At 43.5% G+C, this 17,642-nt stretch overlaps 1 protein-coding gene across 1 annotated transcript in view; it reads right to left on the reverse strand.

Moving 5' to 3' along the window:
• Positions 1-3,595: 3,595 nt before the first annotated feature.
• ism2a (isthmin 2a) overlaps positions 3,596-17,642 on the reverse strand; it is a 63,526-nt gene continuing 49,479 nt past the window's right edge. Inside the window, exons 4-6 of the mRNA XM_023994955.2 lie at positions 12,760-12,897; positions 12,060-12,128; positions 3,596-10,899 (exon numbers count right to left, since the gene is read on the reverse strand). Of these exons, the coding sequence (XP_023850723.1) occupies positions 10,382-10,899; positions 12,060-12,128; positions 12,760-12,897 (725 nt within the window). The 3' untranslated portion in view covers positions 3,596-10,381. The remainder of the gene's footprint in view (positions 10,900-12,059; positions 12,129-12,759; positions 12,898-17,642) is intronic.

Raw genomic sequence — 17,642 nt, forward strand, 5'->3', positions numbered from 1 at the left:
GCATACTGGACCCTATTCCAACTAAACTACTGAAAGAGCTGCTTCCTGTGCTTGGCACTCCTATGTTGAACATAATAAACCACTCTCTATCCACCTATTGTATACCAAACTCACTAAAAGTGGAAGTAATAAAGCCTCTCTTGAAAAAGTCAAACCTTGACCCAGAAAATATAAAAAACTATCGGCCTATATCGAATCTTCCATTCCTCTCTAAAATGTTAGAAAAAGCTGTTACGCGGCAACTCACTGCCTTCCTGAAGACAAACAATGTATACGAAAGGCTTCAGTCTGGTTTTAGACCCCATCATAGCACTGAGACTGCACTTGTGAAGGTGGTAAATTACCTCTTAATGGCGTCCAGACCGAGGCTCTGCATCTGTCCTCGTGCTCCTAGATCTTAGTGCTGCTTTTGATACCATCGATCACCACATTGTTTTGGAGAGATTGGAAACCCAAATTGATCTACATGGACAAGTTCTGGCCTGGTTTAGATCTTATCTGTCGGAAAGATATCAATTTGTCTCTGTGAATGATTTGTCCTCTGACAAATCAACTGTACATTTTGGTGTTCCTCAAGGTTCCGTTTTAGGACCATTATTGTTTTCACTATATATTTTACCTCTTGGGGATGTCATTCGAAAACATAATGTTAACTTTCACTGCTATGCGGATGACACACAGTTGTACAAACATGGTGAAGCCCCAAAATTGCCCTCGCTAGAGGCCTTTGTTTCAGACATAAGGAAGTGGATGGCTGCAAACGTTCTACTTTTAACCTCGGACAAAACAGAGATGCTTGTTCTAGGTCCCAAGAAACAAAGAGATCTTCTGTTGAATCTGACAATTAATCTTGATGGTTGTACAGTCGTCTCAAATAAAACTGTGAAGGACCTCGGCGTTACTCTGGACCCTGATCCCTCTTTTGACGAACATATCAAGACTGTTTCAAGGACAGCTTTTTTCCATCTACGTAACATTGCAAAAATCAGAAACGTTCTGTCCAAAAATTATGCAGAAAAATTTATCCATGCTTTTGTTACTTCTAGGTTAGACTACTGCAATGCTCTACTTTCCGGCTACCCGGATAAAGCACTAAATAAACTTCAGTTAGTGCTAAATACGGCTGCTAGAATCCTGACTAGAACCAAAAAATGTGATCATATTACTCCAGTGCTAGCCTCCCTACACTGGCTTCCTGTTAAGGCAAGGGCTGATTTCAAGGTTTTACTGCCAACCTACAAAGCATTACATGGCCTTGCTCCTACCTATCTTTCCGATTTGGTCCTGCCGTACATGCCTACACGTACGCTACGGTCACAAGACGCAGGCCTCCTAATTGTCAGCTGGAGGCAGGGCTTTCCCCTATAGAGCTCCATTTTGATGGAATCTTCTTTCTACCCATGTGAGAGACGCAGACTCGGTCTCAACCTTTAAGTCTTTACTGAAGACTCATCTCTTCAGTAGGTCATATGATTGAGTGTAGTCTGGCACCGGAGTGTGAAGGTGAACGGAAATGCTCTGGAGCAACGAATCGCCCGGTTCCCCTCTCCCCACTGGGATTCTCTGCCTCTAACCCTATTCCAGGGGCTGAGTCACTGGCTTACTGGTGCTCTTCCATGCCGTACATAGGAGAGGTGCGTCACTTGAGTGGGTTGAGTCGCTGACGTGGTCTTCCTGTCTGGGTTGGCGCCCCCCCTTGGGTTGTGCCGTGGCGGAGATCTGTGTGGGCTATACTCAGCCTTGTCTCAGTATGGTAAGTTGGTGGTTGAAGATATCCCTCTAGTGGTGTGGGGGCTGTGCTTTGGCAAAGTGGGTGGGGTTATATCCTGCCTGTTTGGCCCTGTCCGGGGGTATCATCGGATGGGGCCACAGTGTCTCCTGACGCCTCCTGTCTCAGCCTCCAGTATTTATGCTGCAGTAGTTTGTGTCGGGGGGCTAGGGTCAGTCTGTTATATCTGGAGTATTTCTCCTGTCTTATCCGGTGTGCTGTGTGAATTTAAGTATGCTCTCTCTAATTCTCTCTTTCTCTCCTTTCTTTCTTTCTCTCTCTTAGAGGACCTGAGCCCTAGGACCATGCCTCAGGACTACCTGCATGACGACTCCTTGCTGTCCCCAGTCCACCTGGCCGTGCTGCTGCTCCAGTTTCAACTGTTCTGCCTGCGGCTATGGTAACCTGACCTGTTCACCGGATGTGCTACCTGTCCCAGACCTGCTTTTTTCAACTCTTAGAGACAGCAGGAGCGGTAGAGATACTCTCAACATTACTCCTGAGTGCTGACTCTCTGCACCCTCGACAACTACTGTGATTATTATTATTTGACCATGCTGTCATTTATGAACATTTGAACATCTTGGCCATGTTCTGTTACAATCTCCACCCGGCACAGCCAGAAGAGGACTGGCCACCCCTCATAGCCTGGTTCTTCTCTAGGTTTCTTCCTAGGTTTTGGCCTTTCTAGGGAGTTTTTCCTAACCACCGTGCTTCTACACCTACATTGCTTGCTGTTTGGGGTTTTAGGCTGGGTTTCTGTACAGCACTTTGATATATCAGCTGATGTAAGGCTATATAAATACATTTGATTTGAATTTGATTAGATTAAAGAAGCAATAAAACTGGCCTTCTTTAGACTAGTTGAGTATCTGGAGCGTCAGTATTTGTGGGTTTGATTACAGGCTCAAAATGGCCAGAAACAAAGACTTTTCTTCTGAAACTCGTCAGTCTATTCTTGTTCTGAGAAATGAAGGCTATTCCGTACGAGAAATTGCCAAGAAACTGAAGATCTCGTACAATGCTGTGTACTACTCCCTTCACAGAATAGCGCAAACTGGCTCTAACCAGAATAGAAAGAGGAGTGGGAGAACCCGTTGCACAACTGAGCAAGAGGACAAGTACATTAGTTTGAGAAACAGACACCTGACAAGTCCTCAACTGGCAGCTTCATTAAATAGTACCCGCTAAACACACCTCTCAGCGTGAACAGTGAAGAGGCAACTCCGGGATGGAGTGTTTCTCCCTCATTATTAAGGGAGAGGGAGGGCTTTGGGGTGCCTCATGGAGAAAGAACCTGGGGTGATATGGGAGCAGAGAGTGAGGGGTGGTTCTGGGGTGGAGGATGGGAGGGGTGAGGTGGGGTATTATTTAGGGGAGTGATCGGGGCCCAGGACAGCACCTGACTTGGCTGGTGTAGCGTCAGCCCTCCTCCTGGGGCAGGCATCCTAGCAATACCTAATGTGGAGGCAATTAGATTATTACAGCTCCAGATGGCAGTTACACAGCCAGATAGCTATTCTGTGATAAGCTTACAAGACTCTGGTGTGCTACACTCACTTTCTCTGCTCTATTCAAATCTCTCTCTTAGCTTGATTAAAGTTTTTCTCTGTCTTAGCTCAATTTCTCTCTCTCGAATTCAAAGTTGCTTTCTTTCTCTCCTTCTACATTCATCTCTCGCTTTCTTGTTTACCCTTCACTCAGTCTCTCGCTCACACTCTCTCTCATTCATAGTAAACATGAATGCCAAATTATCTTCTTTAATTTCTATACCCTAATGATATACAACCTGTAAGCCTGAACATAAACACCAGTGGGACTAGCAACTTGTGGCAAAGTTACATTTATTAGATTTTGTCACAGCACATTTATAAGTCACAGAGAAGAATGCGGAGCAGTTGATTGATTGAGGGTTACACGGTGTGGTGTGGTGTTAGAGAGCCGTGTTTCTCAACCTTTTATACGATCTCTCAGATTACGGCTGGGATTCAATATGATTCAATCTGCGTTTCGTAGACAACGCAATTATTAAAGGCAATGTTACCGAGTAAGTGGAGATCGCATCAAGGTAAACGCTGCAGATGGCGTCTCAATAGAAATGACCTTTAAATGTAAAGAGCGCTAACACGGATCTAGCGAATCTAGGCCCAACACTAGCAATTGAGAACTGATTAAATCGTTGTTAGCTAACCATCTGAGGGACTGGTTAGAAACAGTAACAGTCCACATACTAGGGGTGTATCAATGTTCTATATCAATGGGAGAAACACTGGTATAGAGTGAACACATTCCCATTCCCTTTTCATGTAACAGAGACCACATTGAAGATGCTCTCAATTGTGCATCTTCATACGATTAATTTCAATAAATACTGTACAAAAAATGGATCTAAGACCGAGATAAAAAAACATGGCATATGCTGAAAAAAGTACATACCCTTTACAATTAGCTATAAAAACTAAACGGTTTACAAAGATGTTGGTACACTGCACTGTGTATTACATACAGTATATATTTCATTATGAGTTTGTATATACATGTATATTATTTACTTATGCTTTTAAATAAAGTGCCTTTCTTAAAAAAAAAACATGTTCACAAAAATGATACCTTATCTTTTCAAAAGAAAATATTCCTGATAAAAAAGGTTTGCAACGTAAACTTTCAAATGTAAGCCCAAGACGAGACAGCTCCAAAAAGACTAAAGTATTTTTCCATGACAAAAACAACAAAGAATGTTTCAAATTGAGAAACAGCATTGAAGTTGGCCAATGATAAATAGCACAATGAAACACGTTGCCAACTGCAGTGTACTAGGAACATTTCTCCCATAAACCCATGAACTTTAAAACAGATGGTTTTGCATCATCATCACCCCATTGGTTTGTAAGAAAAGTAAACACAATCATTGTATAATCGTTGCACTTTATTCCCTTCTCACAAGCTCTATCACCTTAACATTTCCCTTTGCTAAATATGTAAAAGGTCCAACAATGAGACAGAATCTGTAAGGTACATGGAAAAGAGTCAAGCAATTCATACTGTGGATTTAACAGTGGCCATTGGAAAATAGTCAGTTTGATACTGTACAGAAACACTGTACAGAGAAAGAGAGAGGGCAAGAGGGAGAGGTGGCCCTGGCTTGCTTTCAAATAAATATAACTTTGAGAATCAGGCCAATGTCAATACTTTCTAAGAAACAGTTCTGATAGCCAGCCATCCCTCTCTCTTTTTACTCTTCTCTCTCCTTCTCTCCCTTTTCCTCTGTAGCCATACTTTACTCAGCACTCCTACAGAACACACATACACAGATCTACAGCAGTGGAGGCTCCTCTTCAGAGGAGGGGAGGATCATCCTACTCAGTAATTTCATGAAAAATAGTGAAACATTATAAAGGTTATCCTTTTAAGATGATACTTTTCTAAATATATTCACATGTCACCAATTAACTGATTAAAACACACTGTTTTGCATTGAAGGTCTACAGTAGCCTCAACAGCACTCTCTGGGGTAGCACCATGGTGTAGCCGGAGGACAGCTAGTTTCCGTCCTCCTCTAGGTACATTGACTTCAATAAAAAACCTAGAACAATGGATTAAAGCGATCTTTAAGAAATCATTCACTGCCTTTTTTGTTGAGTGCAAAAATTAAGGAGAAGCAGCAGAGAGAGCGAGAGCGAGAGCTAGTTCTATTTCTTTTTTTTCTTTTTACTTTCATTCACTTAGCTAGCTAATTCAGTTAGCTAATTTAGCCTACTCAAACACCCGGCACAAACAGAAGCATGCTATTTATGTTAGCTATCTGGCTAAGGCTATCCAACACTGGAACTCTTCCAAGTCAAGGTAAGCGGTTGAATTAATTTATTGCCACGAGGCCCGCCGGTGTAACTGCTAAACTGCTTGCTGTACACTGTACTGCGTGATTGTAGCGGGTTTACTAACGCGTTAGTTCTAGTAGCTATGTTGACTATGACGTTAGCTAATATGGTGACAACGATGTAGGCTGTGTGTAGTGGTTAGCGATTATGGTATGAAGGTTTGGCTTGGAAAGTTTATTTTTGCATGGCCACAGACAGCTGTTGTGCACTGAAAGGGAAAAGGTGAGGGGAGGATAGCACGAGATGCGAGAAGGAATTATACATTGAGCAAAGTGATGATTCTGTTTGTATGTGGCTGCTATGAAAGTGAACTGTGTGTGCGGGTGATCAGGGGTGTATTCATTCCGCCGATTCTGTTGAAAAACGTTTCTTAAACGGAAATAAAAGGGAACGAAACGGAGAATAAACCTACCTGAATTTGTCCAATAGAAACTCTCGTTTGCAGCTGTTTGGACTAATGATTACACCCTAGATCAGCTATATTCAGGCAAGAATGTGCAAAGCGGTATTGAATGTGTCACTGTTTGTGACACATTCAATGATTCCTCCAATTTGATTCCTCCAATTTGTCTCTCGATCTGTTATAAACTTTCATTCGTAGACTAGGTTGTAGCAACCTCATGATAGATATAGGTTGCACGTGCATACACACAACACGGAGTACATTCCTAGGACAGAGAGATATGCTGTGAGGGTCAGTGGAGGCTGCTGAGGGGAGGACAGCTCATAATAATGGCTGGAATGGAGTGTAATGGCTGGAATAGAGTGAATGGAATGGTACCAAACACATGAAAACCATTATACCTATGAGTCGTCCTCCCCTCAGCAGCCTCCACTGGGTGTAGTGGGTGTAGTGTAGTGTAGTGTAATGTGATGGTGAAACCTGAGGCTGCAGCAGGCAGGCTGGAGAGCCATGCAGCAGTGTGAGTCTGAGCTGTTAATGCCATGAGGATTCAGGGGGTTTTCACAGCTGGGCCCAATGGAAGATGAACCCAGTGTAGTGTGAAGGTATCCATTACTCCATGCCAAACACAGTCAGAATGGACTCAATTAAAGAGGGACTTCGTCCCAAATAGTACCCTATTCCCTTTATAACGCACTACTTTTGACCAGGGCCCTGCCCATAGGGCTCTGGTCCAAAACAGTGCACTATATAGGCAATAGGCTGCCATTTGGGACAAATTCCCTCTTTAATTGAGTCCATTCTGACTGTGTCTGGCATGAAGTAATGGATATCTTCCAGGGACTGTGGATGGTTAACTGGTCATATCCCAACGTACACTCCTCATATGAATCACCAGCATTACTTTGTCTGTGTTCACTTGACTGTGTGTTTGGTAGTGATATGAAGCAACAATGTGATGGTCGAGGCAGTTTGAGTCCATAGGAACACATCACATTCAATGACAAGGCTTTGGATACTATGTGATTAAAATGTTCACAATCCATGTAAAACAACACGGCACAATTGAAAAAATCTATGGCACATGAAAACCAAACGAGGGTGGTCTGCGGTGATAGGTGGGATGGGCTGAGAGTGGCCGAGGGGTGGGATTAAAGAGCTCATGTTCGGTAATGTATTATTGTTATGTGATTGCTATATATAAAAGTACCATGTATGTAAAATCTATATGTACAATGTATGTATAAGTAGCAAAAATGCTGTAAAAAAAAACAAAAATATATTTGTGTCCTCCGAAGGGGGGGTTAAGGGGAAAAAAGGGTGAAAAATGGCAAGGCTTTGATCAGAGAATGTGGACAAATGTTACCAGCACCGTGTCTCAACAGATGAAGGAGAACGCATGTCATACTGCTGTTTCATCTGAGAGAATTTGAGGGAAAAAAACGGTGTTCATACCAGAGGCTGTAACGCTCTTCTCATATTATGTTCGTCAGTGTGTCTGAGTGCAACTACTACAGCCCTCTGTGTTCTTATTGTGATTGGCATCTTGATGAATTGGGATCTCTGTGAAGTTTCTAAACGCTATTCGCTTAACTGGCTTCGATATGGCAGAGTGCAGGATGTTGAGGGAATACTGGAGGGCTGCCTGACTCTGTGTGTGTGTGTCTGTGTTTGTCTTTAGTGATGGCCTGATGACAACCTACAGAGAATTCCCCTATGCCAACTTGAGCCAGCTATGAATGGGCATGGATGAGGGCGAGGGAGAGAGACAGGGAGGGAAGGAGAAAAGGAGCAAGCTACCAGCTCCCACAGTCTCACGTCAGAACTAGACTTTCATCCATGTTTCTTAAACGTCAAATTTAGAAGTTGTTCCAAATGTCAAATGTGTTTAAGGTTAAGTTTAGTCATTAACTCCACATTTTTAAGCTTAGCGGTTAAGCTTAGGCATTAACTCCAAATTCTTAGGTTAGGCAGTAACTCTGAATGGTTAAGGTAAGGTTGAAGGTTTGGGATACCCTTTAAAACAAAAATACTTTCCATTGCTGGTTTTGAACTTGCAACCTTTGAAATCAGAGGCAGATGATTACACCCAATCCCCGTCCACAACACCACAGCAAAAACCAAAACCTACTTGAAGGTAACAGTGCTCACTATTGCTCCTAGTGGCCGGTTTACACATTTCCCGACATCGAACATTGACTTGTATCACGGGTGACCTGGCTGCAATTAAGTATAAAAAAAGGGAAGGAGAGGATAAGTCCCGAGTGGCTCAGTTGGTAGAGCATAGCTCTTGCAATGCCAGGGTTGTGGATTCATGTCCCATGGGGGACCAGTATGAAAAAGTATAAAGATTGTATTGTAAGTTGCTCTGGATAAGAGCATCTGCTAAATTACTCAAATGTAAAAATAAGAGAGAGAGTGACTGAGTGTGTAACACCAAAGGTTGTGTGTTGTTTCTACTGTTGTCATTGCAGTGTGGAGCTGGAGCGCTGTCCATCAACACTATTCTTTCAGGATGTGTTCAGCCTCAACATCTCTCAATGGCACTCAGTCTGATAACCAGGATTAAGACCTTAAAACAACACCGGGCAACAAGTCAGGGTGGAGAGGCAGCAGGTCTTGGACACCAGTGAAGGGGAGAGCTCTTCAAAGGGTTCCACTGTTTACAGAGATGTCTCTCTGCTCAACTCCCACTCCTCTCTGGAGAAAGGACCTCCATGCATCAACTGAGCCCAGACACCCCTCTCCTGCACCTTCACTTCTACCTCCAGCCTCACTCCATCCTCCCCCTCACCCCTAGAGAGTCCAAGTATCTCTCTCCTTTCAAGCTCCCCTACCAAGTCTTTTCCTCTCTCCCTCTCCGCCGGCACATCTACGAGTGTCTCGGGTTGCGAGGAATGCAACACCGTGACTTGTTAACAGGCGGTAAAAGGAAAACATCTCCATACGGTTCAATTATGGATCAGATTAAACGATGGAGCAATCCTTAGGATGGAAAACAAGCGGCGTGTCTGTCGATGAGAGAGAGAAAGAGAGCGAGAGCGACAGAGAGACCTTCAAGGTTTCAACAATGTATTTTTATGTTTCCCCCGGGATTAGCTAACCATGACCCAGTGCAACTTTATCTGACGGAGCATTACGGCCAAATGGCTCAGGAGGATGAGTATCTGGTCCTCTGATACTGGATATGACTGGATGAATGACACAATAGAGTTCTAGGGGTCAACATCTCCAAAGAAATATGTGGCTTGACATGAAATAAGAAAGTAAGAAAAGCACAATGCATCTTGGGGCTGTGCTTGATCAGTCTGTTTTTTTCCCCCCCGACTGGAGTTGGGCCAGGAGAGAGAGAGAGCGTTGGGGAGAGAAATAGAGAGAGATAGAGAGAGAGAAGGGATGGAGAGAGAGAGAGGTGGATAGAAAGAAGACAGAGATTGTGAGAGAGAGCTTCAAGTCTAAGACAAACAACAACAACATTCTGTGTTGAATTCATCCCCATTTTAGCAGCTTGACAGGAATTCCTTTCATGAGACATCCGAGTATTTGAGTAAATACAATACAGGCCCAATATGAGTCCAATAAATACACTATCCATGTTCCTCCATGTTCCCTCAGGGGTTCTGGAGCAGCCCATGGCAACCACTGAGCCATCCCATCCCCCTGTACCCATCCCCCCATCCCTTTTCTCAATAGCAGCAGCACATGTGAGTCTATGGGGTGGTGGGTTGAGGGGTGTCAGAGAGAACTAGGACAATCTCATTGCAGTCTCTCCCTCTTTAAAATTTCCCAAACCAGTGTTTTTTTTTCTTGTTTTTTGAGTGTAGCCCAAAAAAACGCTCTCCAAAATCTGGACTTTCACAAGCAATAAATTACCAGTTAGAAAATAGTTGTTTTTTCTCTTCCCGTAACACCACAGTAAGTCATCCATGGGAAAGCATATTCCAATTGGCAGGTGGATTCTGATGAGTCATCCAATGAGGGAATGCTTGATGGCGATGATGTCATAACAATGCGCCATTAAGACGTGACGCTCATAGAGTTTTCCCACGCACACCAGATAAGAGTATTCAACTTGACTCCATTTTGGATGGGTGGCTGCTGGGTTGCCTGACTAGAAAAATGTAAAATTTCGGTATTCACTAAACTCTGTGCCGCAATGTGACCAAACACTGAATAAGAGGGAGGGAATATCCAGGTCTCCTTTCATCCAAAGCAACTGATAGTTTACACAATATATTCAGTATGTGGCCCATGCCCGAATCCAATAGAGCCATTGGAACCATGTGTCTCTCTCCCCACGCAGGATCTCAGTACTCCTCCCCCTCTCCTCCCTCAGTACTCACGAGCCTCCTCTAGCTCAGCCTGGTACACGTCCTCTGTGGGGTTGTGGGCACACTGCAGCCCGTTGTTGGGCGGCCTCACAGAGTGGAAGCGGCTCCAGTCCCCTTTACACAGGATCCAGGGCAGCACGTCCACTTTGTAATGCAGCTCGGGCGAGAACTCCGTACTGATGAGGTTTGGCGCGCCTGCCCCTTTCCCCCGCGTGATCAGCTTCACGTGGTCGTCGTAGCAACAGTGCTGCGCGGCCAGCGTGGTGCTGTCGAAGGAGAGCATGGAGCGTGTGCAGAAGCGAGCGGACGGCTTGTAGATGTCCAGGCGTTCTTTGGGGCCGGAGGCGTCGCGCCAGCGGTAGGTCTTACGCAGCGTCTTGTCGAAGATGTTGACGGCGCTGTAGACGGCCTCGGACGGGTAGGAGCAGGGGCAGCTGGGTAGTTCGGTCAGCACCTGGTGGAGGTACTTCTGGAGGAAGTCGTTCTTACAGCTCAGCCACTTGTCACAGCTGTCCACGTCTGGGGAGGAGAGAAATCATACAGGAGTCAACAGATGATGAATAAACTATCAATCAATACCACAACAGTCAATAGGCCATCGACAAGGATCAATCAATGATCAGCAGCGATCAATTAACTATCAATAAGCACAGAAACATACACTGTAAGCACCTGCTACTATAAGTGATGCACACGTATAGAGTTGAATCGTAGCTTGAGGCACACACAAAGCATGAACTTTCGCACAAACCACCCATTGACATCTATGCATGATTTGTGTGAAACATCACATTTTCAATGAGTATATAAATAAAAAATGGATTCGGACCATATTTAGTACATTTTCCAGCACATAGAATAAATACAGTATATATAGTACCGATGAAATACTACAATGCATACTAATCAAAGGTAATCAACGGCTCTCTTTCAACAGCTCAGGTTTTGGCCGTGATAAAAAGATGGCTTTCGGCGAGGATTATAAGGTAAGACAGCATTGGTAACCCTGAGGAAACCAGAGAGACTTTCCAAGCATAGAGGAGTGATTTCAGCGCTTTAAAACCCATTACTTTGAACCGGGGGGGCTGCAAAGCTCTCAAAGACCATGGAGAGCGAACGAGAGCGGGTTAAAAAACAAAGAGAATAGAATGTTGGAGGCTGCGGTCAAATTGGAACCTATTCATTATAAACATTTATGTTCCGTAGTGGATTGGGGAAAGAGCAAAAAAAAAACTTCTGACACTTTATCTTGTTATGTTTTTGTTGCGCATTCTTTGTTATTTTTGCCCAGAGTGAAAAGAGCTATCCCTTTTCACTGGCCTGTGCCAGACGTTGGGAGAGCAATAAAAGACAAACTAAAAAGTAATTCAAACATTTCTTGGAGGAACAGATGGGTTTTTCATGGGCTTTGTAACAATCTCGGTGGAGCAAAATTCTGACTACCCCAACCGGACTCCTGCAGACTCTCTATGATTGGAGCCCCAGTAGAGCAGTTTAAACCCCCCTAAACGGAACAGACCATTAAGGCCCCCCAAATACTAGAACGAGCCGTTGGCTACAGAAAAAGGGACAACCAGCTAATACACAGCCACGCACGCACACACACACACACACACACACACACACACACACACACACAAACACACAAACTTGTCATATACACATTTCAACAAACATACTTGTGTCGAGGGAGTCAGTGCCATTTGTTGTCTCCAGAGGTATCAGCTCAGTCACTGCTAACAGGTCATCTACAGAGAGAGAGGACACAGACACTGGTTAGGAGACCTGCTGAATGGATAGCCTCATACTGTAGGCAAAGGGGGAAAAAAATTCTGAGTAGCTGTTGATACGACTAGGGGGACTGTCTATGCCCAACACACACACACGCGCGCACGCACTCACACTTGCACACACACCCACACCCACCCACACCTTCCTGGGTAGCAGTACGAGCCTTCATTGAGCGTTTTAAAACAGACATGGAGCTGTGTACACACCAGGACTCTGCAGGAGGGCAACAGAACAGGCAGCGCACTACTAAACACACTAACAGGGATCAACATCACGTTTGTCCAAGTCCCAACTGTACTGATATAAAGAGCCCTGTACTAGAAGCATCAGGCAGACCTATTAGGAAAAGCCTAATGGTACGATCACTGTAGAACTGATCACTAATACGTGAAAGACTGGATACATTTTAGCCTGTTGCTTTAACACGTATAAAGTCCTTTGAAATCAGTGATCATGAAGGAAAGGCGGCACATAGAGGATGCTATTTGGAACTACTGGGACCCAACCAGAGACAGGCAAGGTCTGATGACATCACACAGCCACGAAACATGGCCATTGCTGATGACATTACATAAGTGTCTCTCTCACCTGGGCATCTGTCCAGGTCACAGGTCCGGGACTCGGTCGCCGTGCACGCGTAACCACATGAACGGATACGCTTCTGGTTGCCGTGGCCACAGGTGACGCTGCATGGAGACCAGACGCTCCACTCCTCCTCCTCGTATTCTGAGATGGAGGGATGAGAAAGGGGGAGATGGAGAGATGAGAAAGGGGGGAAAGAGGGACGGAAAAAAACCCCAAAGGGTTATATTAGAGGAGTGCGGTATGTCTTTGAAGTGAGCCTAGTGAATTCCTCACCCAGCTGGTGAGAGCGTTATGCAATAAAGCAGCAACAACCAAAAATGTTTGGAGCTACAGTAGAGTGTTCATCTGTCCGCTCTAACATGCATACATAAACCTTCTTCAATGTGCTGGTTGTGGCAGGAACAACTGAGTATCTTAGCATCTCAGGAACAACATAGAACAAAGTAGACACCAGGAACAACCGTGTCTTGGAGCAGACCAAAAGACCACACTTCAAAAAGCTAAGGAGGCTTCAGAAAAGAGTGAGAGTCTTACTCATGAGGCTGTAGCTGGTGGCTGTCATTAACTTCATTAGGGCTGTAGCTGGTGGCTGTCATTAACTTCATTAGGGCTGTAGCTGGTGGCTGTCATTAACTCACTAGGGCTGTAAGCTAGTGGCTGTCATTAACTTCACTAGGGCTGTAGCTAGTGGCTGTCATTAACTTCACTAGGGCTGTAGCTAGTTGGCTGTCATTAACTTCACTAGGGCTGTAGCTAGTGGCTGTCATTAACTTCACTAGGGCTGTAGCTAGTGGCTGTCATTAACTTCACTAGGGGTGTAGCTAGTGGCTGTCATTAACTTCACTAGGGAGGCACTCTTTCCTCTGGTCTAAACAAAGATCCCAATGCCCCAGGGCAGTGATTGGGGACACTGCTCTGTGTAGGGTGCCGTCTTTCGGATGGGACGTTAAACGGGTGTCCTGACTCTCTGAGGTCATTAAAGATCCCATGGCACTTATCGTAAGAGTAGGGGTGTTAACCCCGGTGTCCTGGCTAAATTCCCAATCTGGCCCTCAACCATCACGGTCACCTAATAATCCCCAGTTTACAATTGGCTCATTCATCCCCCTCCTCTCCCCTGTAACTATTCCCCAGGTCGTTGCTGCAAATGAGAACGTGTTCTCAGTCAACTTACCTGGTAAAATAACGGTAAAATAAATAAAATAAATAAAATAAATTTAAAAAATGCTTGATAATGAGTTGCTTATTTGAATCAGGTGTATTAATGCTAGGGGGAAAAACTAGGGTCCCTAGTTCCAGGATGGACAAACACTAATCCAGTACCTGCTTTAGCTAGTTCCACAGTATGATGTCTATAACAGAGAAAAACGTACCTGCTATAGACATACTTTTTTCAATCTTTACTAATGACCTGCCACTGGCTCTGAGTAAAGCCTGTGTGTCTATGTATGCTGAGGACACAATCGCCAAAAATAAAACAAGACACTGTACCTGCTATATTCTGATCTACTGTAGAACCTGTCAAGCACAAGTGAATATCCTTCACAGACACAGACACCAACGTGCTATATTCTGATCTAAGACCTGTCAGGTAAAGTGAATCTCCTTAAAAGAGACAGACACCAACCTGCTGTAAACTGATCTGGAATCTGTTTCTCTCTGTCTCAGTGAGACTCCATCCCACCACCAGAGACGTTTACCTACTCCCTCAGTTTCCACACAGAAGTTAATGACGCGTGAATTAATATTGCATATTTTTCAGGGAAGTATAATCTCGCTAATGATCAGGATATGGGGCCAGTTGGCAGGCTAGGGTGTGTGTGTGTGTGTGTGTGTGTGTGTGTGTGTGTGTGTGTGTTGTGTGTTGTGTGTGTGTGTTGTGTGTGTGTTTGCGTGTGAAGCGTGTGAGCATGTCTATGTACCAGTGCGTGTGTGTGCGCTGTGGAGTGTGTTATCCGCAAGTGTGTGTGCTTGCGTGCTCATGCATGTGCCATTGTGTATGTGTGTGTGTGTGTGTTTCTCTTGGTTGGAATAAATATGTCAATGGCAAATTCAGCAGCATACAGCGGAGTGAACGAAGCCAAGACAAACAGTGCCCCAGGACAGCTAGCCCTGTACTAGGCTAGCTAATAGGTTTTCTGTTTCTCTAATGAACAATCAGTTCTTTCCCCCATGTTAAAAATATTACAGACTCAGTGGAGGAATGGAGGAAGAGAGGAGGAAAGAAAAGATGGAGAGACGTAGGAAAGAGAGCAACTAAACAGTGAGGGAGATTCATGGAAAAGATGAAGAAATAGAGAGGGAGAGGGTGAAAATTGAAGAGAAAGGGCGAGTGGAAGAAGACGGACATAGGGACACATCCTAGGTAGGACAAAGGGAGAGGTCGTGCAAAAGCAGAGCCAGCAAGGAACATACTCAACGAAGTGATCAAGGGATGGAGGCGAGAGAGACGAACATAGAAAAAAGAGAAGAGACGAGAAGAGAAGAAAAGGAGATTAGTTCATCCAGCGTCCTGCTGCCTCTCCGGCAGTTAATATGTTTTTGGCTAGTTGCCGTTGGTTGCTAGTTTGGGGCTAATTGTGAGCTCTGGGCCTGGTGTTGAATGAGATGGAGCCTTCCCCTGTTGGCAGACTACAGTGTGTGTGTGAGTGTGTGTGTGTGTGTGTGTGTGTGTGTGTGTGTGTGTGTGTGTGTGTGTGTGTGTCTTGCAGGAGCCTTCTCATGTTGGCTGGCCAAGTCAAACAACACAGAGGTGTGGGTGACATGCTGCACTCCTCCACTCACTAACACTAATCCTGGAATGCTCTGTAGTCTCTGTAGCCACACACACACACACACACACACACACACACACACACACACACGCTGTCTCTCTTCCCGTCTTGTTCTTCCCTCTTTCATTCTGTTTCCTTCTCCCTCTTCCTCCTTGTCATCCCTCTCTCCATGTCTCTTTCTCTTAATAAACCCAACCTCCAACTCTCCCTTTCTTGCTCTCTTTCTTTTATGCATCCTCTGCTCAACACACAAGATGGATTTGTATACTAAAGGGTGTGACAAAACTGAGCACATAACATACATTATGGGTTCCTTAAATGTACAGTGCAAATTATAAACAAATAAGGTCTCCTAATGATAATGAATATGAATTTGGAGGACAGAAATGATTAAATATTAAAGCACTAAACCCATCACTAAAGGCTTCAGTAGTACAAAAGTTATACTTAAATCCGAACTGGTTCTCTAGCAAATTAATAAGAATGTCTCACCCCATGTTCAAGAATGGCCTTTTTCCCTTTATTCAGATTATAATAAATAATCTCCCAAATATTGCTATTTTTAAAATGAGCCATAGGTTGGTTGCAATTTATATTTAATCCATCAGAAAAAAAAACAGAACAAATAATACAACTAATATTGTGGTTAAACTCAAATATACTAATAGATAAAACTTTTTTTTTTAAATAAGATTTTTTTTAAATAAAAAATGTATAATCTTTGTAAATTATATCATAAATAGGACTGGTGGAGTTATGTCACACATGCAGCTAACAAAAATATATGGAAACCAAAATTACAACCATCTAATTCCAGCATTATGCATGTAGAGGTCTGTAATTTTTATCATAGGTACACTTCAACTGTGAGAGACAGAATCTAAAACAAAAATCCAGAAAATCACATTGTATGATTTTTAAGTAATTAATTTGCATTTTATTGCATGACATAAGTATTTGATCACCTAAGAATTCCGGCTCTCACAGACCTCACAGGCCTATGGAGGAGTGGGCCAAAATCCCTGCTGCAGTGTGTGCAAACCTGGTCAAGAACTACAGATGATCTCTGTAATTGTAAACAAAGGTTTCTGTACCAATATTAAGTTCTGCTTTTCTGATGTATCAAATACTTTATCATGCAATAAAATGCAAATGAATTACTTAAAAATCATACAATGTGATTTCCTGGATTTCTGTTTAGATTCCGTCTCTCACAGTTGAAGTGTACCTATGATAAAAATTACAGACCTCTACATGCTTTGTAAGTAGGAAAACCTGCATAATCGGCAGTGTGTCAAATACTTGTTCTCCCCACTGTATAGATTGACAATCTCTTCCCAACTATTTTACAAAGTACCGATACCATGGCACATGGTTTATATGAACTGATACGCAAAACAACGCCGGATTCAAAACATAGAATTATTCAATCTAAATTATTACACAAAATTCTTGCAACCAATATAATATTATATATGGGGGATACAACCTTCCCAGCTCTGCAGACTTTGCTGCGAAGAGACAGAAACAATTAGATCATCTGTTTTGGTACTGCCCATATGTAGCTTGTTTTTGGTCACAGGTCCAGGAATGGCTGAAGAATTGCAACATTTACCTGGAGCTAACTCTGCAGATAGCACTACTGGATGACCTGAAAAGTCATAAACTGTGTTCGAATACTCGCACCACTAACCGTACGCTTATTGGTCATGGTATGGATATAGTTAGTATGCCAAAAGTTCCCGGATGTTGTACTAAATTCGCCAAAATATGACGTATTCGAACACAGCTATAGTCAATCGATCAATAAAATAATAATACTTTTGTCAAAAATCTGTAGAAATGATGAGAATAGAAAGGTTCAAAACTTTTATGAAGCATCACAGCCCAGTTGAAAAATATATGGCAAATAGAAATCCAATATGGATGGTGTTAAGAGATAGATGGGAGGGGTTGAATGGAGCTGAAGGTTGGGAATAATAATAATAGGTTGGGAATAATAATAATAATAACTAATAACAACAAGAAAACTAATGTAAAACGTAGTGTGTCCGTAAAATGTATATAGGTTCAGAACTTTTGTGAAAGAATTAGATGCGAGAGGTCGAGGTT

This window comes from Salvelinus sp. IW2-2015, linkage group LG9, assembly GCF_002910315.2.
Source record: "Salvelinus sp. IW2-2015 linkage group LG9, ASM291031v2, whole genome shotgun sequence".
Classification (NCBI taxonomy): Eukaryota; Metazoa; Chordata; class Actinopteri; order Salmoniformes; family Salmonidae; genus Salvelinus; species Salvelinus sp. IW2-2015.